This window comes from Salmo salar, chromosome 18 (genome assembly GCF_965601325.2).
Source record: "Salmo salar chromosome 18, fSalSal1, whole genome shotgun sequence".
Lineage (NCBI taxonomy): Eukaryota > Metazoa > Chordata > Actinopteri > Salmoniformes > Salmonidae > Salmo > Salmo salar.
This window is the reverse complement of record NC_138308.1, coordinates 82,195,191-82,222,210: the sequence shown is the minus strand read 5'-3', so window position 1 is coordinate 82,222,210 and position 27,020 is coordinate 82,195,191. Positions and strand designations below refer to the sequence as shown.

Genomic DNA, 27,020 nt, shown 5'->3' with positions numbered 1-27,020 from the left:
TAGCTGACAGGACAAGTTGTGAGAGGGCATTTTCTGTTAAACCTTACTAATGCTTGTGTACTCAAATATCCTTCTTTAAGCCTCGGCATTGGGCTAGATAAATCATATAAGATAGAAACGTGTGTGTGTGTGTGTGTGTGTGTGTGTGTGTGTGTGTGTGTGTGTGTGTGTGTGTGTGTGTGTGTGTGTGTGTGTGTGTGTGTGTGTGTGTGTGTGTGTTAGCATAGGCCTGTTCTAACTGTTCTGTGTGTAGAATGACCCCATGATGTCTGGGCGCTCAGCCAGGACCTGACAGAAACTAACTGGTTCCTCAGAGCAAAGTGTTATATCCTGAACACCAGGGATAAGGCTGTGGTTCTGTTTGGAGCCTGTTTCTGGGTGAAAGGTTCCTGTATGTGTGTAGGGGGTAGGACCATACATCATCTGGGCCGACAGTCAAAGGCGCTTGCTTGCCCATCTTGGGGGAACCGTCGAGCTACTGTTAGAGGAAGTATGTCTGGAGTGACTTCCTGTCACTTTGGGACTTATTGACCTCACTCAGTTGCGACAGACTGAGACAACCTTTTCATTATAGCCTGTACCCCGTAACCCAGTTTCGTCTCTCTCCACACACACATACATAAGATCACGTGTTTTGCAGATGCTTGCATAACATAGCGTGACTATATAAGGCTTCCGTACTCTTTGTGCGGGGGGCTCTCACTTCGTTCACTGTGTGTGTGTGGAGTGACCAGCTCCCTTACTGCAATAAGTGTATTAATAAAAGTAGTACCTTGATTGATTACTGACTTTGCCTCTCCTCATTATTAGTTATTAAAAGTAGAATTTCCACCACAGTAGTAAATGCGACAAGTACTGATGTTGTATCATATAATAGCACTCTCAGCTTTCCAAGAAAACAACAATTAAGACATTTATGGTCTGTTCACATATATTTTGGAGGCTGTTTATACAGAAAAATCGGTTTAAAAAAACATATAAATTGTATTTATGATTATATTACAAAACTTTAGGTTGACAATAATTATATTACACAATTTCTGATACATCAGAAGCCTTAGTTTTATTTTCCTGCATAAGTAAAATTGGTATTATGCCTCTACTGCCATTCATTCCAATTAGACTGGTTTGGATTTCTTCCTGACCAATATGTAACCATTCTGGAACTTTGAGGGTTTATGACATAGCCCATCTTGGAATTTAATAGGATCTCTATGGTCGCCTTCTCCACCGTTCCCCAGATAGGATATGAACATGTCATGAAATTTGAATTACAGGAAGTGAGCTGTAAAACTGCAACATTTTCTCTCTGACCCATGGCAATGTGTAGAATTGCAGGAAATTTGCTTTAAAAAGGCTAAATGTGTAGAATTGTATGAAGTTGGTTGCTTCCCTCCCTACACTTTCAGCTTTTACATTCTCTCTCTCTCTCTCTCTCTCTCTCTCTCTCTCTCTCTCTCTCTCTCTCTCTCCTCTCTCTCTCGCTCTCTCTCTCTCTCTCTCTCTCTCTCTCTCTCTCTCTCTCTCTCTCTCTCTCTCTCTCTCTCTCTCTCTCTCTCTCTCTCTCTCTCTCTCTCTCTCTCTCTCTCTCTCTCTCTCTCTCTCTCTCTCTCTCTCTCTCTCTCTCTCTCTCTCTCTCTCTCTCTCTCTCTCTCTCTCTCTCTCTCTCTCCTCTCTCTCTCTCACTCTCTCTCTCTCTCATCTGTGGAACTATGTAATGCTCCAGACGACGGGCCAGACACTGTATGTCTAGAAGTTACTGAGAAAAATGCACAGCAAAGTACATTCACAGAAACAGAGAGAGAAAGACACACACTCAGACCCCTGCTATCTGGAACCTTGGTGAAAGGCATTAACAAAGACCAAGACAACAAATTAAATTGTAGGTTGTAGTCAGTGCAAGACCCCACAGCAAAGCAATTACTGAGTGACAACAGATAAGTAGATGGGAGATTCTCAGGTGTTAAATCACCTGGGAGGAACACAAGAGAACAGCATCCAAACACATTCAGATACAGTATGAGGAAAACGTAGTATTAATTATGGCAGGCCTAGCAACGGTCTACACCAGCAATCTGCTAGGAAACCAGCTGGGAAGTTGTACAATAGCTCCTCTGACTGAGGTTTCTTGCGAGGAAACATAAAGCTATTTTATTTTTATTCTATTCTATTCTAGTGCTGTTTTGAACAGCGTGGTTTTTCCTGGTCCGGTCATTAAATGTGGCCAGGGAAAACTCCTGGCCCGTACATACAAATTCCGTGGAGCACTAAGACCATTTATGTCAGTCTAGAGAGAGGAGTTCCCCAGAAGGAGAGGGATAGAGGGATGTCACACACACACAGAGGGATGTCACACACACACACACACAGAGGGATGTCACACACACACACAGAGGGACAGAGGGATGTCACACACACACACAGAGGGACAGAGGGATGTCACACACACACACACACACACACACACACACACACACACACACACACACACACACACACACACACACACACACACACACACACACACACACACACACACACACACGCACACACACAGATAGAGGGATGTCTCACACACAGAGGGATAGAGGGATGTCACACACACAGAGGGATAGAGGGATGTCACACACACAGAGGGATAGAGGGATGTCACACACACACAGAGGGATAGAGGGATGTCACACACACAGAGGGATAGAGGGATGTCACACACACACAGAGAGAGGGATGTCACACACACAGAGAGAGGGATAGAGGGATGTCACACACACAGAGAGAGAGGGATAGAGGGATGTCACACACACAGAGAGAGAGGGATAGAGGGATGTCACACACACAGAGAGAGGGATAGAGGGATGTCACACACACAGAGAGAGAGGGATAGAGGGATGTCACACACACACAGAGAGGGATGTCACACACACACACACACACACAGAGGGACAGAGGGATGTCACACACACACACAGAGGGATGTCACACACACACACACACACACACACACACACAACACACACACACACACACACACACACACACACACACACAGAGGGATAGAGGGATGTCTCACACACAGAGGGATAGAGGGATGTCACACACACAGAGGGATAGAGGGATGTCACACACACACAGAGAGAGGGATGTCACACACACAGAGAGAGGGATAGAGGGATGTCACACACACAGAGAGAGAGGGATAGAGGGATGTCACACACACAGAGGGATAGAGGGATGTCACACACACAGAGAGAGGGATGTCACACACACAGAGAGAGGGATAGAGGGATGTCACACACACAGAGGGGATAGAGGGATGTCACACACACACAGAGAGAGGGATGTCACACACACAGAGAGAGGGATAGAGGGATGTCACACACACAGAAGAGAGAGGGATAGAGGGATGTCACACACACACAGAGAGAGGGATAGAGGGATGTCACACACACACAGAGAGGGATAGAGGGATGTCACACACACACGAGAGAGGGATAGAGGGATGTCACACACACAGAGAGAGGGATAGAGGGATGTCACACACACAGAGAGAGAGGGATAGAGGGATGTCACACACACAGAGAGAGAGGGATAGAGGGATGTCACACACACAGAGAGAGAGGGATAGAGGGATGTCACACACACACAGAGGGATAGAGGGATGTCACACACACACCGAGAGAGGGATAGAGGGATGTCACACACACACAGAGGGATAGAGGGATGTCACACACACACAGAGGGATAGAGGGATGTCACACACACACAGAGGGATAGAGGGATGTCACACACACACAGAGAGAGAGGGATAGAGGGATGTCACACACACAGAGAGAGAGGGATAGAGGGATGTCACACACACACAGAGGGATAGAGGGATGTCACACACACACAGAGGGATAGAGGGATGTCACACACACAGAGGGATAGAGGGATGTCACACACACACAGAGAGAGAGGGATAGAGGGATGTCACACACACAGAGAGAGAGGGATAGAGGGATGTCACACACACACACAGAGAGAGGGATAGAGGGATGTCACACACACACACAGAGGGATAGAGGGATGTCACACCACACACACACACACACAGAGGGATAGAGGGATGTCACACACAGAGAGAGAGAGAGGGATAGAGGGATGTCACACACACACACAGAGGGATAGAGGGATGTCACACACACACACACACACACACACAGAGGGATAGAGGGATGTCACACACACAGAGGGATAGAGGGATGTCACACACACACAGAGGGATAGAGGGATGTCACACACACACAGAGAGGGATAGAGGGATGTCACACACACACAGAGAGGGATAGAGGGATGTCACACACACACAGAGGGATAGAGGGATGTCACACACACACAGAGGGATAGAGGGATGTCACACACACACAGAGGGGATGTCACACAAACACATAGGAATAGAGGGATGTCACACACAGAAGGTATTAGTAGAGCTGTGTGTGTAAAGGATTCTGACAAGTTGATGTTTGAAAACAGAGGAGTTATGCATCTCTTTAATACATCCTCAGTGCTCCTCCCTCCTCCCAGGGTTTTACTAAGATAAAGATCAGATCCACTCTCTAAGTCTCTGCTCTCTCTCTGTCATCTGTCTGTCTGCCGGTCGGTCTGTCTCTTTCTCTCTCTCTATCATCTGTCTGTCTGCCGGTCTATCTTCTATCGGTCTGTCTGTCTCTTTCTCTGTTTCTCTCTCTCTCGTGCAAATCCATGGTCAGTACAGCACAGATTAGAATAGATTACCTCATGTTTCTGTTAGTATTTAACCTGGTATTTATCTTGCATTAAATTCTGCAAAAACAGTGTGTTGGAAGGTTAGACACAGGCATGGCAGACCTGCATGTCACTACAGCCATTATCAGCACAACACACATGCACACATTTACTGTCCTTCACTTAGTGTCCTTCACTTATTGTATTTTACTTACTGTCCTTCACTTACTGTCCTTCACTTACTGTCCTTCACTTATTGTATTTTACTTACTGTCCTTCACTTACTGTTCTTCACTTATTATATTTACCTTACTGTACTTCACTTACTGTGCTTCACTTATTGTATTTTACTTACTGTACTTCACTTACTGTCCTTCACTTATTGTATTTTACTTACTGTCCTTCACTTACTGTTCTTCACTTATTGTATTTTACTTACTGTCCTTCACTTACTGTTCTTCACTTATTATATTTACCTTACTGTACTTCACTTACTGTCCTTCACTTATTGTATTTTACTTACTGTCCTTCACTTACTGTTCTTCACTTATTGTATTTTACTTACTGTCCTTCACTTACTGTTCTTCACTTATTATATTTACCTTACTGTACTTCACTTACTGTCCTTCACTTATTGTATTTTACTTACTGTCCTTCACTTACTGTCCTTCACTTATTGTATTTTACTTACTGTCCTTCACTTACTGTTCTTCACTTATTATATTTACCTTACTGTACTTCACTTACTGTCCTTCACTTATTGTATTTTACTTACTGTCCTTCACTTACTGTTCTTCACTTATTATATTTACCTTACTGTACTTCACTTACTGTGCTTCACTTATTGTATTTTACTTACTGTCCTTCACTTATTGTATTTTACTTACTGTCCTTCACTTATTGTATTTTACTTACTGTCCTTCACTTATTGTATTTTACTTACTGTCCTTCACTTACTGTCCTTCACTTATTATATTTACCTTACTGTACTTCACTTACTGTCCTTCACTTATTGTATTTTACTTACTGTACTTCACTTACTGTCCTTCACTTATTGTATTTTACTTACTGTCCTTCACTTACTGTCCTTCACTTATTATATTTACCTTACTGTACTTCACTTACTGTCCTTCACTTATTGTATTTTACTTACTGTCCTTCACTTACTGTCCTTCACTTATTGTATTTTACTTACTGTCCTTCACTTACTGTTCTTCACTTATTATATTTACCTTACTGTACTTCACTTACTGTCCTTCACTTATTGTATTTTACTTACTGTCCTTCACTTACTGTTCTTCACTTATTATATTTACCTTACTGTACTTCACTTACTGTGCTTCACTTATTGTATTTTACTTACTGTCCTTCACTTATTGTATTTTACTTACTGTCCTTCACTTATTGTATTTTACTTACTGTCCTTCACTTACTGTCCTTCACTTATTATATTTACCTTACTGTACTTCACTTACTGTCCTTCACTTATTGTATTTTACTTACTGTACTTCACTTACTGTCCTTCACTTATTGTATTTTACTTACTGTCCTTCACTTACTGTCCTTCACTTATTATATTTTACTTACTGTACTTCACTTACTGTCCTTCACTTATTATATTTACCTTACTGTACTTCACTTACTGTCCTTCACTTATTGTATTTTACTTACTGTCCTTCACTTACTGTCCTTCACTTATTATATTTACCTTACTGTACTTCACTTACTGTCCTTCACTTATTGTATTTTACTTACTGTCCTTCACTTACTGTCCTTCACTTATTGTATTTTACTTACTGTCCTTCACTTACTGTCCTTCACTTATTATATTTACCTTACTGTACTTCACTTACTGTCCTTCACTTATTGTATTTTACTTACTGTCCTTCACTTACTGGCCTTCACTTATTATATTTAACTTACTGTACTTCACTTACTGTCCTTCACTTATTATATTTAACTTACTGTACTTCACTTACTGTACTTCACACACAAGTCTCTAAAACAAACATGGTTGTGGATGTTTTCCAGCAGCTCATCAGCCCATCTAACTGTGCATGTTTAACAAGCTTTGCTGCCTTGAAAGATCAAAATATATCCAAATATTTGGTCCCTCACAGCTGCTAGCTCTGACCAGCTTGTGTCCAAATCTCCACATGAACTAGTGGGATTCCACTCATTCTGTAATTTAGGCCTCTACCATTTGTCCCAGGGCAGGATTAAACCAGTTTTAAGCAGCCCCTTCCACCATTAAATCATGTCTTTCCCTGGATGGGCATTAGAGAACAATAGAGTGATACAATGCAATATGTCAATAAAATAAGGCCTGGTCATGGTGGACCCATGGTTGGTACCAGGTGGGATGGGAACAGTGCTGTGAAGGTATAGAGAGGTCTGGGATTCTATATGCAAACGTGTATCACTGGCCAAAATTCGACCCGTTTTCATCGTTGCTATAACGTAATAATACCAACGTTGCAGAAACATGGAAACTACGTTGACTCAACATCTTGATGCCAAGGCCTCAGAGACAGGTGACAGATTAAGTTACCTTGTCATTATTTACATAAGTGAAAAGATAAACCCTTATTAACTTAAGTATTTGGGGGAAAATGTTTGTATTTTTGGTCTAAATTATCATTTCAGTCGGAGTCAAAGGTAATTTCAGTCAACCATTTCAGTAAAAGGAATTTCTGTAAAAGTAATTTCCGTAAAAGTCCATTCCGTAAAAGTTATTTCAGTAAAGTATTTTCAGTAAAGGTTGTTTCAGTAAAGGTCATTTCAGTAAAAGTATTTTCACTAAACGTGGTTTCAGTAAAGGTCATTTCAGTTCTGGTGATTAAAGCATTGTACTCCAGGGCAGCCCTCACCTAGAAGACATTCCTTTCTCACATTGTGGAATGTAGCTTATCTACAATTTTACATTTGACATTTTAGTCATTTAGCAGACGCTCATCCAGAGCGACTTACAGTAGTGAATGCATACATTTCATACCTTTTTATTTTTTTTTCACAACACTGGCGTTGCACACACCATGCTGGCGTTGCAAACACCATGCTCTACCAACTGAGCCACAGGGATTCAAATGATAAGGTAACAGAATGAAAGGTGCTAACATTTCTCCATGTGAAAGACAGTCATTAGAGCCTGTTTGAGGTGCATCTGAAATGGCACCCTATTCCCAATATAGTGCAATATTGCAATATTTTAAACCAGAGCCCTGTGCATGAGTAGGGAATATACACTGAGTGTACAAAACATTAGGAACACCTGCTCTTTCCTGACTAGGTGAATCCAGGTGAAAGATATGATTCCTTATTGATGTGACCTGTTAAATCCACTCCAATCAGTGTAGATGAAGGTGAGGAGACAGGTTGAAGAAGGATTTGTAGGCCTTGAGACAATTGAGACATGGATTGTGTGTGTGCCAATCAGAGTGTGAATGAGCAAGAGTGCCTTTGAACCGGGTATGGTAGTAGGTGCCAGGCGCACCGGTTTGAGTGTGTCAAGAACTGCAAAGCTTCTGGGTTTTTCATGCTCAACAGTTTCCTTTGTGTATCAACAATAACCCACCACCCAAAGGACATCCAGTCAACTTGACACAACTGTGGTAAGCATTGGAGTCAACATGGGCCTGTATCCCTGTGAAACGCTTTTCGACACCTTGTAGAGTCCATGCCGTAACGAAATGAGGCTGTTGAGGGCAAAACGGATGTGCAACTCAATATTAGGAAGGTGTTCCTAATGTTTTGTACACTCAGATTAAGTTACCATTTCTGCGCATTCCCAGACTAAGGCGTTTCTCAAGCAAGCTGAAAATGTAGCCTACACTGTGGACTGATAGACAGAATAACGGAATTGAAAATGTATTAATATTGTAAGAGATTACAAGTGCACGGGATGAAAGTGCTCCACATTGTATGGAGGTATTAACCGAGGGCCAATCCAAAATGTACTTTTAAGCTTTTATGTAAAACAAGGAGTCCGAGAAAACAATAGGAGAAAACACACGCAAGAACAATTGGGGTGCACAGTCAGAAAACCATCCCGAAATGCAATTTAAGTGTGTCATCTATAGCTGAGTAAATCATTTTAGCAGTGAACAGAAAGAGAAGTTAGCGACAGAGACAATAGTAATACAATTACGCTGCCTTTAGGAATGTATTTCCTGATATGATATGAACATTATCCCTCCTTGAAGCAGCAGCGTTAAGCCTGCTAGAACAGGCATCCCCAAGAAAACTCCATAGCGTGCGAAGGGTGCGAGGCTCCCCGCCGCGTTACATGGGAAGGGGGAGCCACCTGCTGGGCTCTGGGGAGAAGCGAGGAGAGATGTTGCCTAAATGACAGAGGAGTTTGACTTTACAGGTTATTCACCCGACTCAAATAGTTTGTAGGTTCGCGTTTTTCGTCATGAATCGTGTTCTGAAGGCAGCTCTGCAGTGGTCACAAGCTGACACAGCCACAACGTAATATCATCTGATTTTAAACCTAACCCTAACCACACTGCTAAGCCTAATGCCTAACCCTAACCTTAAATTAAAACAAACCAAAAAACGTTTTTGTTTTTAAGAATTTAAACAATATAGACAATTTTGACTTTACAGCTGGCCTATCTAGCAGAAATCGCTCACTTCTGCCTCAAGGACAAGACTTCTCCCAATAAACGTCAACCTGCAAATAGTTTGCTTTCATGTAGCTCTTGGTGAACTCAAGGCTTTCACGCACAAGTGGCCTGGAAACTTTGTTTTAATTGGGAAACGGTTTAGGTAGCCCGAAGCATATTTAGACACCTCATTGAATAATTTCTCTTAGTACAAGTTGAACAGCAAAACACGCACACTATTTTTAATATATTTTCTGTCTTTTTTGAGTAAATTAAACTGTTAAAAGGTATTTCCCGTATGTATTTTGTTGAGCAAATGTAGCCTATGCCTCATTTCCTGGGCAATTTTGATACGTGACCAAACTAATTCGAGTTACACCTGGGTCAACGACCATATCCCCAAACACACGGCGCGTAGGAATCCGCTCAAACGTCATAACGAACTTCGGAAAAACAAACTATTTACGTGACTGACGTCATATTATATGAGTGCAATATCACAAGTTAGGCTATATCTGTTTGTGTACATACGCTGCCCCCCCCCCCCCCCCCCCCCCCCATTCCCCTTTAATAAACGTATTGTAAAATATATATATTTTTAGGCCCAATATTGTCGCGACTTCGAGATTTCGTGTTAGTCAACCATAATAGGCTAGTGAATATAAATGGGCTTACAATGTCAAACTTGAGCTATATGTTACAGCATGGAAGCATTGTGGCCTAAATGACGTGTTATTGGGTGTTATTATGACGTTATTGGATGCGCTAAGGTTTAAGCTACGAGCCTATTCCATGCTTCAATATGAGGCTGCATGGAGAGAGACTATAAATCAAAATGCTGTAGATAGAATGTAGGCCTCTAGATATTTCATATTGTAAAATAAACTTGACTTTGAATGGAAATATTTGAACGAGGGCATCACTGGATGAATACGAATGAGGTTGGGTAAACGCACTCAGAAATCAGAGTACATTTTTCCCCAAACGTGCATTTCGGTTATCACCGCCTCCTTGAAATTGAAAATGCTAATTAAACCGTGTTTCTGACCATCAAAGTAACATTTTGCCTTGAGTTAAGATGAGTTACCATTGTATTCATAAAAGCTATTATTTCCACGATAAATCCTGCATTTCACGAACGCTCTTTCACAACGAAGAAGCAATGGGAATGCTTTCAAACCACACATATAGGCCACTGTACGTTGCGTAAGTGGACCTGGAAATCAAATAACCATATGGCTCCTTTGAAAGCCTTGATGCAGAAAGATACTAATAATAATATGTTAAACTTCTATAGCGCTGTTCATAGAATCTCAAAAGCACTTCAAGAGCAGAGGTCAACCAATAGAGGCCAAGTCTTTGAATGATACAGCTAATAGCTGTGGCTGCATCTCAAAACTATTAGCTTGCTTTCCTCGTTTCGTCTCCTATCCCTCATTGTCATTGATCTATCTGTTTAAGGGCAGTACAAATACGCTGGAGAATTGTCCATTTATCAGCTATGTGTAATAGTACAACTACGTGTAGGCTAATTGTTCTGTTGTTGCTGTATCTATATAGTGTAGGCCTCCATACTGTATGTGGATCATGTATACATTCTTTGTTTATATATTCTGTCTGTATGTTCTGCTTACTGTGGTCAGCACTATTTCAGCAGGTCAAGTTCCTGGTAGCATACATGTAAATGTACATGGTGAATACAGTTGATTCTGATTCTCATTGGTCCTAAATCGAGGGAAATGCCGTTGAACTAGAAACTACTTGGTCTTGAACGGCCCTTTCGACAAAATAGGCTGTGGCCTTTAGCGTCTCTAACAAGTGTTTTCATTCACACCAACCATTTGACGATAATCAACCCCGTCACTCTCTCATTTTCAGGAGTTAACGTACAGGCTACACATAGGTCTAGCCTACTGAATGTGTTGCGGAAATTATAACTAGACATGTAACTAGTTTAGTTCTTTCTATAGGCATAACTCGTATAATTACACCAGAGGCATAGTAATGCATTAGTTGACAGAAAACATATGAGGTTCTAGATCCTCCATGTTATCTATCATATTTTAGTTGCCAATCGTTGTTTTCTGTCACACCATGTTGTGGTTCTAAATGGAGGGAGACGCAGTCTTGGACAGCCCTTTGACAAGTGGGGCCTATAGCATCTCTTGCAAGTGTTTTCATTCACACCAACCATTTGACGACAATCAACCCTGTCACTCTCATTATCAGGAATGAACGTATAGGCTACACATTACGTTAGGTCCACTAAATATATTGAGGAAATGATAACTTAACGTGTAAATAGTTCAGTTCCTATAGGCACAACGCGCTTCAGAGACACAGTAAGGCATCAGTTGACAAAGAACAATTGAGGCCATGGATCCTCCATGTTTTCTATCATATTTTAGTTGCTATTTCTTTCTATTCTTTCACACCGTGTTTTCTGTCATTCGCTAACATTGCTCTATCCTTCATGTGGAGAACACAGGCTATAGTATAGCCTACATCCACCCATTATTCCCTTGTTACTGTTGTCTAAAGAAGTTTGTTTTATACAACACACTGTATCGTTGCAAAAAAGTTTAAATAATATAAATATGATAAATATTATCGTTATTATTATTATAGAATACTTACTGTAAAGCGCAGAGGAAGTTATGGTGTTTGGTTTACTTACAAGAGATGCTTGGCTGATGGGGCTACTGGGAATTTCCGCAAAGAAACGTCAGCACTGATAATAGGTTATGAACTCGTAGATAGTCCCGAAGAATGGAGCCATTACGCAAATGCTAGACTATATGAGGATGATGATTGCATGGCGTTTCCGAATAAGACATTGGTTGTGTCTTAGATGTAATAGGTGTGCATCCCGTGCTTCTCCTCAGTAGATACATCTAGTCTACATGACAAAAGTTAGGTATAAAATCATTCAGAGACATTATACAATAGAATCCCACTGAGCACACCACGTCATTCCAACTTGGATAATAGCGCAATATTTGTTTGATCAATGAGATTACCACCTATATTCACCCACTCAAGGTAACAGCCAAACGTTAGTAGAATTTCCTATGTGCTATCACTAAAAGCAAATTCTACCATCTAAATTCTAAAAGCCCAACCAAATTCCAGTGGGAAAAAAACAATGTCTTAATTTTTCGTTGTCAAATGTCTATGCGCTTTCAACCATTTAAAGGCACAGCAAAGTTCAAATGGGAGTACCATGTCAGATATTTTATTTATACAACAGATGCATGTGTTATCACTCTGCTTCATCTAATAACAGCGCCAAATGACCTGGATTGCAGTTGAGATTACATTAAAAGTACATGGTGCAAGTGATCAATGCCGTTCGAGATTCGCCTCAGATTATTACAGCAATTTTGAAGAACTCCACAGACCTGCGATGACCTATGCATGCTATCTTGAACATGCACGCTTTATATGATTACATAATAAGACATTTATAGTTACAGTAACCTCAATGTGGCCATGGATGTGTTTCTCATGTTAAGGTTGAATGTTACATTAGTTTGTTAAATAACTTTCATTTTGGGCTATTTACTCTATTGCAAAAGTAATATTGAATAGTTTTTGGTTGACAACGCAACCAAATATCAACATTTGCAATTGATTTAGTTTGGCTTTAATTCCAGTTTAATTCCAATTTAATTCCAGTCTACAAATTTAATAATTGATATGCTACCAAAAAACAAAGTAGAACTAAATCAAATCAAACTTTAAATATCTCCTTCAAACTGTAAATATCTCCTTCAAATGTTGATATTTTGTTGCGTTGAAAACCGAAAAATTCAATATTATTTTATTTAACTAGGCAAATCAGTTAAGAACAAAATATTATTTACAATGACGGCCTAGGAACAATGAAGTTAACTGCCTTGTTCAGAACGACAGATTTTTACCTTGTCATCTCAGGGATTCAATCCAGCAACCTTTCGGTTACTGGCCCAACGCTCTAACCACTAGGCTACCTGCCGCACCAATATCACTAAATATCATTACATTTTAAATCAACCAGGCCTATTGTATTGTCTATTCTTAGTTGAATGATGGGTTGATTTAAAGTATGATACAGTATTGTCACATTTCATTTGCTCTGTTAAACCTACCCTTTGGAATAACTTCAGTAGAAACCGTGAATCTATTTCGTTTTTATGTGGCGATCTTTTAACAATCATTCTCATGACAGCACATTGGTAATAGTCAGTGACAAATATCATAGTGGGGCTTGGTTAAAACCCTGGATGGGACACCAAGGGGTAGCTGTAGATAGATCAATTCTCCAGTAGGAGGTGCTGCCCAGCCTATTGTTTTTCTTCCTTCGGATACGCCAAGATATGACATTGGGTTACAAGTACAAATTCAAACATATGTTATACAAGGTTGTATGTTACATTTTGGTTACCATGATGACAAAATCCTGTGGTTGAAATTGTACCCTAAAAAACTGTTTATGTTGATTACTTATTTCAACTCCAATGTATTTTCCACGAAGATTCTACTTCACAATATGTTGACAAGTTACATTAAAACAACGTTGATTCAACATGGTTGTGTTCAGTGGGATGTGACTGCACTGCACAGCGATTGATTATAAAGTATGATATAACCTCGGCCTAATAAGTTACCTTTATCAAACCAATAAGCACACCAGCACAGGGATAACAAAAAAACATGTTCTTTAAACTGGTAAAGAAATAATTTAAACATGAAACTCAAACTGTCTTTGGGTAAAATAAATGTCATCTATTATTTGAATATTTAGGCCTCTACAAATTGGGACTGCTGAAGGTACTTACTATTTGTCTTCATTGGCACAACAGGATATCATTCTATTATCCATAACTCACCACGACTGAGGAAATACTCTGTCAAATGATGTCTGTTTCTTACCTGTGTCTCAGACAGGTTCAGCTGCCTCGCCAGCTCAGTGCGCTCTCGGCCGACTACATACTGGCAGCGCTGGAACTCGAGCTCGAGCCGGTAGAGCTGCTCTGCAGTGAAGGAGGTCCGCGTGCGTTTTGGCCTGTCGAGGTCGAGACCCTTTGGCAACACGATCTCCCGGATGGTACCCTTAGCATCTGTGGATATCGCAGCCGGACAGTGTGAAATGTCACAATTACAAAGAATAGTCTTGGGCTACTTTGCTTAACATTACAATTGCATATACTGTAGTACCAATGTCATAATTTTTTGGACAGACCAGGAATAAATAGTTAAACACTGTGCTCCTTTATGACACAAATGTGCGCTTTCATATAGGTAGGGCCCACGCTATTTTAGAATAACCTTGAAGTGATCATTATTTTCAGTATGAGGAAATTGACGTGTAGTTTGCATGCTTGGGAATTATAGTGTAGGCTAGTCAAGTTACTAGGGAAAGAAATACAGAAGTAAAATAGTATATATTGTAAGAATGGCAATATCCGTTAATACAACTCATTGCACCAGATAATAGATCTGTCTACCCGTTATGTTAAGGTTCTGATGCCTTAGAATAGTTTTCCCATACTTCCAACTGAGCGTAGGCTACATCAGGCTCTCTCATGGCACTGGAAAGACGATACTTTATTCTCTCTCTGGAAGTAAGGTCAAATAATAAAAATCGTAATACCTTTGTTGCATTGCAATATGTTTGGGGAATATTCCCAATAAGTAATAGCCAGACGGCCGGAAAATGAGAGCTGAAAGAAACATCCCTATCACGTTACTAAATTATACCTAATTTTACTAAATATTACGTGCAATGTCTGCCTCAGCGAGAGCGAATGTTTGTAAACCATGTTTTCAGAGTTCTATTTCAATTGTACTTCTGCATGTGCCAAGCGTCCTAGAACCCTGGAGAATGTAGCCTATCGTAACGTAGGCTAGTTGATGTATCAATACACGTTTAATATAGCAATTTATGGGACAATAATACATTGTTTGGTTCAATACATACAACATCAGGAAATGCGTGTTTTTATATCAAATTAGGTAATATGCCAAGTCTTGCTATGGGGAATATGCTATTAATCCAATACCAAATAACTATTGAGTGCAAAACTAAATTGTGCAACGTTATCTTGACAAGTTTAAAGTTGCTATAAGTCCAAACTGACTGTTAATGTAGAAGGAATAGAAAAATATATATTTTTAAACAAAAATGTAAACACGTCCTACGTAGCCACAATGGTCCCATGCATAGCCTACAACCCACCCTAAACAAGATATGTCTTTAATACTAAATCAGTCAGCCAATACTAGACATGGTTAAAACAACGAAACGCTCCTCAAGTAGGCTAGAAAGAGGGACGTGTTTTGACTGAAAACAATGAAATAATGTAGGTCCACTGTCCCAAAAAATTTGACTAATCAAACAAAATATATGAGAATAAAATATATCAACCAAATGTTTTCTAAATCCCTCACCGAAATCGGATGTTAAACAATTTCCAGTATTTTCAAATAATATAGTCTTTACAATAGATAGGTCCGCCAATAAGTGATATATACATCTGAAACATATACATATAGCCTAACCCAGCTGGTTCCCACAATAAAATACAACTGTCAAATGAGGTATAGCCCTATAGCATTTCTGTCGTATAATGTTGCGCCTAAATCCATATCACTTCCCCAGCAAAACGCCCATCAAATTCTAGAAGCTTCAGAATTCTGAGTTCCTTGACAGAATGGAACATAGGCCTATAATCTAAATACATGGCTCTGGGCCTACTGCTTCGTGCGTAACCACCATTAGGCCTCTATCTGTTTCCTTTGTCATTGCAGTCACGTGAGTGGTATATATATTTTGAGGCTACTTATATGGTTGCACCATTGACTACAGCCTATAGATTGCACATTTTATAGATATGTATATTTATGTATGACGTAGACTACCATCAGTGACTCCATATGTGTTGCCTAGACTGGAAATAGCATCTAGGCCTGTATGCAGCATAGTCTCGGGCATCATAGCCCATCTGCTATGGCATGCAAGCATGGTGTTAACCAGAGCGACATGCAGAGATTCATTCTAACATTTCGAATATTTATGATTTCCAACTAACACATCATCCATCCATTCATAACACGCTAGATTAAAATCATCTTAATGTTAAACGTTACAGCAGGGCCTCTCTAACAGTTTGCAAGCGCATCCGGACGTCGCAGGTCAGACATGCTGACCTTACGCTGACCCCGGGTTCTCACGAGGTATCCAGCGCATTCAATCGTCAGCTTTAAAAACATATAGTGACACCGGGGACTGCGGATTTAGCTTGGATTCAGCGCTCAGCTCGCCCTCACCACATCTAATCAAACTCGGTCTGCCGCGGAGGTCTTTCCCTGCTACAATTACCGGCTTTCTTTTCAGATTCAGCACCCACCAAGACACCGTTTCAAGGCCTGGGCATGAGCATTTAACTAAATTATGTAGAACTTTCCAGTAGGCAATGTGTATGATCATCATTGTTCAAATGAAAGGGCCAGTTGCACATTTGGTGAAAATCAAATTGTGCACACAAAGGGGGGAAAGTTTAACTTTATTTTGTAAAGAGTGATATTGATATTGTCAGTGCCGACATGTCATGTTAGCTTGATATGCATCCCAGATTGGTGTGAAAACTATCCGGGTAAGGGATATGGATATTATATTTTTGCAATTAGTGGTCAACCTGAAAATTATGAATAGCATAAGCTTAAATAAAATGTGTTTGCTGTTCACTATGACAATTTTTTTTTAAATAAAATAAACAAACATGTTTTTTTGCTACCTGTATTATTTGGGGTTTGTTGACATCATAGCATTTTACAGCCCTGCAAAGCAGTGCAAAGACATATAATCTATAAGCACTAAACAAAACGATTGAGATGCATATTCAATTCTAAGTTAGTCAGTCACATAGCCTAATTACTATCGACTATAAGACATGGAAGTACAGCATTTTATATCATTTTGGTCACACTTTTAACAATGTGACATGTTTTAACAATGCCCACTCCTGAAACTATTTTATAACGTTTAAAACAAATATTAGGAAGGTAACTGGTATACACCAAATATGAAAAACCAATACTTTCCTTATAGATTTGCATTTAATATATATTTTTTAATTCTGAAAGATGCATGGCTGTGTGTTTGTTGTGTTTTGAGATGGGAATGTTGCTGAGGAGGATGATTATTGTCATCATTTACTACAAACTATTGAAACAGTATTGCCATCATGGCTGCATCCAATTATAAGACCTGTCGATGTGCCATTGAGCAAGGCACTTAACCCTAATTGCTCCTGTAAGTTGCTTTGGATAAGAGAGTCTATTTAATTACTAAAATGTAAAATATTTTGTTTCCCTGTCAACACGTTTTAAAATTAGGTTGTAGGCCTTAAGATCCACAGAAATACATCTGATTCATTCTTAAAAAGAACTATTTCGTTTTTTGTATTTTATTAGGATCCCCATTAGCTATTGCTGAAGCAGCAGAAACTCTTCCTGGGGTTCATTTTTTTCCTGGGGTCTATTTAGTGACTCTTCATATTTTGGAGAATTCCATGCAGAGGTGGCAGGAGACCTAGAAAGGTGGCTCCCTTTCTTTTAAACAAAGAGGGCGTGGACAATTTAGATTATTTCTTATCCCGATTTTGATAACAATACCTTAACTCAAACAAAGGCAACAACATGACCACGAGTAAACACACACTAAGACATACACATGGTGTGTTTTTAAAGTATTTTGTTTGCCAATGATTACTGAATTATTTGTTGGCTCATATAGTACAAAGCAAGTACTGCTATTATTATGTGATCATATAATGTATATTAAGATACTGATTATTATTATTTAAATTGGGATTGATAATAGTATTGATGTAAACATGTGATGAAGTTTGAATAGTTGAACAGTTCAAAACAAATTCAAACCTGTTGTCAGAATATATGGCTATATTTTTATGTTGAATTATATTGGACAAATATAGTATTATATCTTCATCTGAATATGAGAATACCTTTAGATTTTATTTAAAATAAATCACTTCAACTATTGGTTTATTTGTAAGCGTAAAAGTAGTATAGTAGTAGTAGTAGGTATTGAAGTAGGCTAATATTAGTTAATTGCAATAGTGGATATAGATGTAAATGTATCCTTATAAAAAATAATAGCCTAGTAATAAGTTAATTTAATGAAAATTCTCAAATCTTAAGAATTGTGAACCTCTGGTTTTGTGCAGTAACTTTTGCAGACAATCTGTGCTCTCTTTCTGCAATTCATCTTTCTAGATGTACATTTTCTCAACAACAACAAAAAAGAGAATATGTTACTAACCTCGAACTAAAATCCTCTGGCAGTAGTCTGGGTCCACTGGGTCCAGTTTATCATGTCCGTCTTCACTGGAGGAGGTGGGGGTAGACGCCGATGTACCCGCCGTATCGGTTGTACTCTGCACCGGTGACCTGCTCCCAAGTTCGGTATGGCATTTGTCCATCCGGTCACGGTACAGAGAGTTGGATCCACGGTGGAGATGGTGGAGGTGGTGGTTGCGGTCCTCAGCGATCCCATCGCCCATAGTCGTAGCTTGATCGAACATCGATTCCAATATTGGTGTATAGATCTCCTGTATTCTTCACCTCGTTATTGAGCAGTTATTGTTATTCTTTAACTTGTTTTCCTCCTTTGCAATAGTTATATTCAGATATGGTGGGGGAGTCCACACCACAAAGTAGATCCAGCTAGGCTACAAACCAGAACCAGCCTCGCGGACCTGCGACAGACACGAGCTGCCCTGCAAGTGTCTCGGCATGTTTCAGCACTATCCTGCGGCCCGAAGTAAAGAAGAGAGATGGTGGATGTGGTGAGAAGGAGGGGGCCCTGTGGACAAGCCAGATAGGGAGCCTCCTCAGCTATAGGACCGCGCTAAACCCAAAATGCATGTCGTACGTATACAATGAGTGCAGCCTACAAGATGAGACCAGATCTATGACCAAAGAAACTGGGAGGTGCTATACTTGTTCACCCACGTAAAAATGAACTGAAAGACAATCGTGTAACCAGCAGCATGGTCGATCTTAGTCTCTGCAAAGCCAGTCAGTTCACTCTGCCTCCAAGGAAACTTTTCCTCCAACCATGCACCCCAGAGCACGGGCTTGAAATCAGATACTTTACCCCCGTTTGACTTGCTAGTTTCGGCGGCGCTGTGGTGGCATGGTCACGGCTGTTGGATTGTTGGTGGTCTACTCGGGGTCTTCTGCATTTGGAGATCGCAATAATGTCTGTGTAGAAAACGTTGAGGAGGGGGTGTTCAAATGGGGGAAAGGGTCACATAAGGTAAAACGAACCATATAAGGCATGGCCATGCTATTCTGGTGTATAACTATTGTATGGTTTTTTAGATCATCTTGGTGGGTTTTTTGTCTTGCCGGTTTGACAGTCGTATATGGACAATATTGTAATGACAGGGTGCACTATAGTGGCTGTCACTCGTAACGTAATATCCGGTTTGCTCAGGTTAGTCTTTGATTGGTGAACAGACTCAGATCGGATCACGTTCTAAGTATATGGTCCAAGAAACCCTTGTTTTTTATTTTAATTTCTAAGTTTAAGTCACTATAGATTTTTTCCCCAACTAGTTTAAACTGAATAATAGGCATGTGCATGTAGTATGCATACCTATAGGATATTATACATTATTTAAACGCTATCGAAAAGAAACTGGCTACTCGAAGCCTGGAATAGTCAATGGATGCAATAAGCTCAGTAACCACAGTAGGCTATTTTGCCATGATTTTTTTGTTGTTGAGGGAAATCATGAAATTCCCTTGTACAAAGCCGTAATACCATCTCACGAAACCATTAAATAAAAAAAGAGGATGTTTAGAGTTGAGAGAAGTTTAGAGAACGTTTAAAGACCACATTTGCGTAAAATGCACGTAGTCTAAATCAAATCAAATTGTATTTGTCACATGTGCCGAATAAAACAGGTGTAGACCTTAGCGTGAAACGCTTACTTACAAGCCCTTAACCAACAATGCAGTTCAAGAAATAGAGTTAAGAAAATATTTGCTAAATAAACTATTGTAAAAAATAAAATAAAAAGTAACAATATAAGATTACATAACAATAAAGAGGCTATATACAGGGGTCTGTACCGGGTCAATGTGCGGGGGTACAGTTTAGTCGAGGTAATTTGTACATGTAGGTAAGGGTGAAGTGAATATGCATCGATAATAAACAGCGAGTAGCAGAAGAGTAAAAAAAAATTGCCCATAGCTAAAACTTCAATGATAAACCCGAAGTGCACTGCAACCACTCATTAGCCTAGGTTACATTCTGGAGTTCACTATAGACTTTGGCCTATTGACAATTTCTGCAACAACAAAAAATACGGTTATTATAGTTGATAGTACAATGCATTTTGCACAACTCATGCACAAGACCTTTGGTGGTAAATAGGCTTTTTTCAACTAGAGATGCAATAGTTTTTCCTCGAGCGTGTCTAGTTTTATATATTTGTAACATAGTCTTACTTGGAAAAGTTGAAATTCAGTCAAAGTTTATATGCCTAGTTTTTTCTCAAATGTACATATTCACAGTTCTTAAGAAACGCATGAACTTTGCTAAATGATTTAGCCTTGTTCCATCGGTCCATTAGGCCTAATATTAACGAAAATATGAACAACACTTGGGATGCTTTGCCCAAATTCACATTTAATAACAATGGGTTCTATTGTTGTATGTTCTCAACTAAAGCTTTCACTTATTTTGAGTTCATTACATGCCTACTGTTGTTATGACTGCGCAGTATAGCCTAATTGTGGCTGTTGCGAATTGGAACTGGGAACAACCGCAGGTGGTTGTCTGTTGTAGGCCTATACCCATTTACAAGGCACAAAACATCCACATTGGGAATGAATGGGATTACATAATTACAGTTTCGCAATGTAGGAAGGTAATAATTATTAAATAGCTGATTATTCGTTTCAGATGTTGTAATCTGTGAACGCGTTGAATGTACCTGTCAATCAAATCCCACACTCAGCCGTAAGATAAGAGAGGACTGATTGCCACAACAGCTCTGTGTGTGTGAGGGTGCCCACACACACTTAAAATGTTTTGCAGTTTTAATAGGCCTACACTTTCCCACAACCGCAGTCCCTCATCCCATATAGGCCTAACGTCATTCATGGCATCATCACACTGGTTGAACTCTTCAACTATTCAGACTTCATCACGTGTTTACATCAATACTATTATCGATCAACATTGAAATAGTAATCAGTATCATAATATACACTATGCCAATCATATAGCTTCTCTCACTTCAATGAAAATATATTTTGACAACTAAACATCCAATATACAGTACATCACACTGACAGACACCATCGACTACTCATTGGGCCATAATTGTTTCAGTAACATAATAATTGATGTCCGTTGTATACTGTATTTTATGTGGAATATGGTGTTGATTTGATACTGTAAACTGACTCGCCTTTCTTAGTTGCCCCTGAGGTGATAAATACATTCGTATTGAATTCAAATAAAATTGAACTGAATGCTTCAGTCTCTTGCCAATCATCTAAACAGCCATATGTCAATATGTCGTTTCCTCCATATGGTTACACATTTCACACATCTGTTGACGTTTCTACTTATAGCTCAGAGAAAATCCCTCTTCACACACCATCGGTATAACTATAGAAAGAAAAGTTGTAGGCCTAAAGCAATACGTTTTCCTTACCATGTTTTTCTGCCACATAGCATTTAAGGTCCCAATCTTATTTGTCAGACAACACCATCAAATTGTATTTTTCTTTCACCAATGACACATATTTGGATAAATATTGAATTCATATTGTTGACTACAGAATAGGCTACTGTTTACAAAGTTTAGGACTACAGTGGATTGGCGTTTACCCCAGGTCAGACGGCATACAAAAACGTCACAGGTAATGATACACAAGCGTCCATTTGAAATCTATATTTAACCGTTACATAAATGTAATCTTACAGCCAAATGTGTCTCCGAATTGCAACGTAGTCCGTTTGTGTGTCTGATTCAACTCCTAGTGGATATGGATTTTATAGATCACTCCAGATTACTGTAATCCAACGGGTCAACGTTGGGGTACCAGGCCACGCAGAAACCACAGTCAACAGGCTTTTTACGCAACCAAAATCTAGTAAAGAAGTTGTGTGGTTCCCCTATAGGCAACCTGAGGCCTCCGCCTGGAGGTCCTGTATGTAACGGGTTAGCCTGGAGCAGTTTAAACCAGAGGTAGACGCACATTAAATATAGCTGCTTCCGTTGCATTCTCAGATACTGGTCCCCTGCCCTGCCTTGGGTTAAGTGTTTTTCAAACAAAAACATTGTTAAATATTACTTGTTACCTTGGTATTTAAAGTAGTTTCATGATTATCATTATCAGTATATCTGTCAATATATTTGTAAATTACTATCGAAATGAGTTCCTCTAGCATGCATTGTAGGTCATGACATTTGTTTTAGTCTACATTTTTTGAGGTTAAACGATGGCAGCTGTTTTTTAGTTTTCATACATCTTAATTGTCTCTAGTAAAATAAAACATTTCTTAGGAAAAAATTAAGTTAGTAATTATCATGTACAGTGCCTTCAGAAAGTGTTCATACCCCTTGACTTATTCCACATTTTGTTGTGTTACAGCCTGAATCCAAAATGTATTAAATAAAAAAATGTCTCACCCATCTACACACAATACCCTATAATGACAAAGTGAAAACATGTTTAGACATTTTTTGAAAATGTATTGAAAATGAAATAGAGAAGTATCTCATTTACATAAGTATTCAAACCCCTAAGTCAATACATGCTAGTCTTGGGTAAGTCCAAAAGCTTTGCACAACTGGATTGTACAATATATTTTTTAAATTCTTCAAGCTGTCAAGTTGGTTGTTGATCATTGCTAGACAGTCATTTTCAAGTCTTGCCATAGATTTTCAAGCCGATTTAAGTTAAAACTAACTAGGCCACTAAGGAACATTCAATGTTGTCTTGGTAAGCACCTCCAGAGTATATTTGGCCTTGTGTTTTAGGTTATTGTTCTGCTGAAAGGTGAATTGAACCAGACTGAACCAGGTTTTCCTCTAGGATTTTGCCTGTGCTTAGCTCTATTCTGTTTATTTTATCCTAAAAACCCTCCCTAGTCCTTGTTGATGACATCATGCAGCCACCACCATGCTTGAAAATATGAAGTTGAATATCCCTTTGAGCATGGTGAAGTTATTAATGACACTTAGGATGGTTTCAATACACCCGGTCACTTCAAGGACTGTTTTTTTATTTTACCTTTATTTAACTAGGCAAGTCAGTTAAGAACAAATTCTTATTTTCAATGACAGCCTAGCCTTGTTCAGGGGCAGAACAACAGATTTGTACCTTGTCAGCTCAGGGATTCAATCTTGCAACCTTTCAGTTAGTAGTCCAACGCTCTAACCACTAGGCTACGCTGCCTCCCCAATACAGGCGTCCTTCCTGTATCCTTGAAGTGTTGTGTTGGATTTGCCCCAAACATAACTCTTTGTATTCAGGACATAAAGTTAATTTCTTTGCCAAACGTTTTGCAGTTTTACTTTAATGCCTTGTTGCAAACAGGATGCATGTTTTGGAATATTTGTATTTTGTACAGGCATCCTTATTTTCACTCTGTCAATAAGGTTAGTATTGTGGAGTAACTACAATGTTGTGGATCCATACTCAGTTTTCTCCTATCACAGCCATCAAACTCTGTAACTGTTTTAATGTCACTATAGGCCTCATGGCGAAATAGTGAGCGGTTTTCTTCCTCTCTAGCAACTGAGTTGTATCCTTGAAGTGACTGGGTGTATTGAAACCATCCAAAGTGTTATTAATAACTTCACCATGCTCAAAGGGATATTCAATGTCTGTTTTTTCTCAACCATCTACCAATAGGTTCCATTCTTTGCGAGGCATTGGAAAACCTCCCTGGTCTTTGTGGTTGAATCTCTGTTTGAAATTCAATGCTCACCTGAGGAACCCTACAGATAATTGTATGTGAGGGGTACAGAGATGAGGTAGTCATTCAAAAATAATGTTAAACACTGTCATTGCACACAGAGGGAGTCCATGCAACTTATGTGACTTGTTAAGCACATGTATACTCCTGAACTTATTTAGGCTTGCCATAACAAAGGAGTTGAATACTTATTGACTGAAAATATTTAATTTTTTCATAATTGATTCATTTGTAAAAAAAATAATAATAATAAAAAAAAGTCAAACAAAATTCAATTTTGACATTATGGGGTATTGTGTGTATGCCACACAATCTCAAGGTAATCAATGTTAAATTCAGACTAACACAATAAGAACGTGAAAAAAGTAACGGGGTGTAAATACTTCAGAAGGCACTGTATGTGTATGCCTATTCTTCAACAAAACTTTGATGATTCTTGATTGGCGTACAATTGATTGTCTCTGCAATTCTTGTAACGTGTTTGAAACTAAAATGGGTATTTGAACAGGGGCGTTCTGAAGGGGGGTGGGGGGGGGGGGGGGTGCACGGCAATTAGTAACAACATGTGTTCATCGTATAGGCAGAGACATATATACAGTACATCCGCTGGGTATTGGCCTATGCACCAAGTCCCGCAACAAGTTCATTAACATATATATATATTCTTGAGAATAACTGTTATAGTGCACATGGCAGATAAAACCTTTTTTTTCTAGCCAACCTCAGCGTGACCGTTTCACAAATTTTTTTTTTAACAGATTCAACGCACCAGATTAGAGACGAAAGATTCCGAGAGAGAGAGAGAGTGTAACAACACCCTAGATACAACCATACCGAAATACTAGGCCTTTCTCTCCCGGTGCAGTGGGACAATGCTCACGGGGCATACTTCTATTCATTTCAGCAATATTAAAATTAATGAGAGAGAGAGACACAAAGGGTGACAGATGAACATAAAACATATCACCCCATGCTGTCAGGTGTCAAACTATTGGTTTGGGTGATTAGGCTTTAATACCGGCTGCAGTAGTCCTGTTTCTGGGGGCAGTCTAGTCTGGTGTTCCAACTGCATGAACACCAACAGCGTCTGAATAGTGAAAATAATTGAGCCCAGCTATACCTTATTTAACCAACTGTTGAATTGTTTACGCTATGAAAGTTTGCCCCATGGAACGGTAAGAACAATCATTTTGAAATGTTAATGAGAAGTGAACTGAATATAGATATTTTTGTATTAGATAACGGAATTCATTTTGTATTTCCTAAATTATGCTTGTAAAATGTCTGTGGTGGCATATGTAGAAAATGGCCCTATTTGTTTTTACCTAGGCAACTTTATTTTCATCTCAATAAGGCCTGCATGTCAATAAGGCCTACACCTGCATGTCAAAACTTTAATAAAGTAGAATGTTAAGTTTGGTCTTGACTAAAAAACGGTGAGATTTTGGAGCGGTTTCGTAATGAAAGGGGAAATATCTGGAAAATGTTGAATACATTTTGTAGCCTATTTGATTTCGGGAAGATGTATAGGCTAGGCCTACATAAGACTAAGGTAAGCCTATATTTATTTTTTATATCTGGTTCTGGTCACACACATCTTAATATTATATATAACTTTTAATTTGTAGCACAAGTCGCAACTTATAAGTGAAGTAGGCCTACGAATAAATAATTGAATATGCGTAAAATAGCCACTATAGGCGTACCTAACTGTTGAAGTCTTGAAACATTTGTTAATTTGAGGCCGGATTTTGTGTCTAAATAATTTCACCAACAACTGTCCACAAAACGAAAGCGATATTTTTGTTGTTGAGAGATCAACACCGGTTGGCTTCTGTGGGTGAACGCGGTGGTTTCAAGGCTCAGAATTTCGTTTAGGGCTATCATGTATCGAATTGGCGGTAGTCTTGTGCATTACAGGCGTATCCCAATAAAGATTACGGACAGAGTAACGCTAGCCAAAAACAATGCACAAGAAAATGTAGTTATAAACTAGGCTGCATAGGTGCACATAGTAATGCTACCCCAAAAAACTGAAATAATATTTAGATTCCAAAATGTAGATGGATTCTTAGTTCTATCTCAAATAGGCCCCTCTTTAAATGACTTTTAAAGACATTGATTTAGAAACATGTTTTAATACATAAATGATTCACGTAGGTTCCACTCATCCAAAGCAGTAGCCTAATCGTGTTGTGAATGGGGGTTTATTTGGTGCTAAGGAGTTGTTTAGGCTGTTTATGGCACCTCTCCTGAAAAAATATTTTAACGTTGCTTCAAATGTTAAAATGTCAACGACGAATGAAAACATTGTATGTACTCAATATTTAATCAAAGCAATTGGCTACATATGTGGGTTTGCATGTCAGTGGTTGCACTTATAGGTTTGACCAGCGGATGCATTAGAGAGAGATTGATCGTAGCCTACATCTCTCTAAATCAAAAATCTAATCAAATTGTATTTGTCACGAGCCAAATACAACAGGTGTAGACTACTGTGAAATGCTTAGTTACTTAGAGCCCTTTCCCAACAATGCAGAGTTAAAAAGAAAATCAGCTTATACAAATAGAAAGTCAAAAAACAATAAGGCTATACAGGCCTATTGAATAGTAATGATAGCCTAATCAGATGTGAACAATGCAAAGGATGATTT

General features: G+C 39.2%; 1 protein-coding gene across 1 annotated transcript in view; it reads right to left on the bottom strand.

Annotated features, from left to right (window-relative positions):
• LOC106577839 (ventral anterior homeobox 2) overlaps positions 1 to 19,772 on the bottom strand; it is a 43,391-nt gene extending 23,619 nt beyond the window's left edge. The window contains exons 1-2 of the mRNA XM_014156203.3: positions 18,679 to 19,772; positions 14,265 to 14,452 (exon numbers count right to left, since the gene is read on the bottom strand). Of these exons, the coding sequence (XP_014011678.1) occupies positions 14,265 to 14,452; positions 18,679 to 18,940 (450 nt within the window). The 5' untranslated portion in view covers positions 18,941 to 19,772. The remainder of the gene's footprint in view (positions 1 to 14,264; positions 14,453 to 18,678) is intronic.
• Positions 19,773 to 27,020: the final 7,248 nt, after the last annotated feature.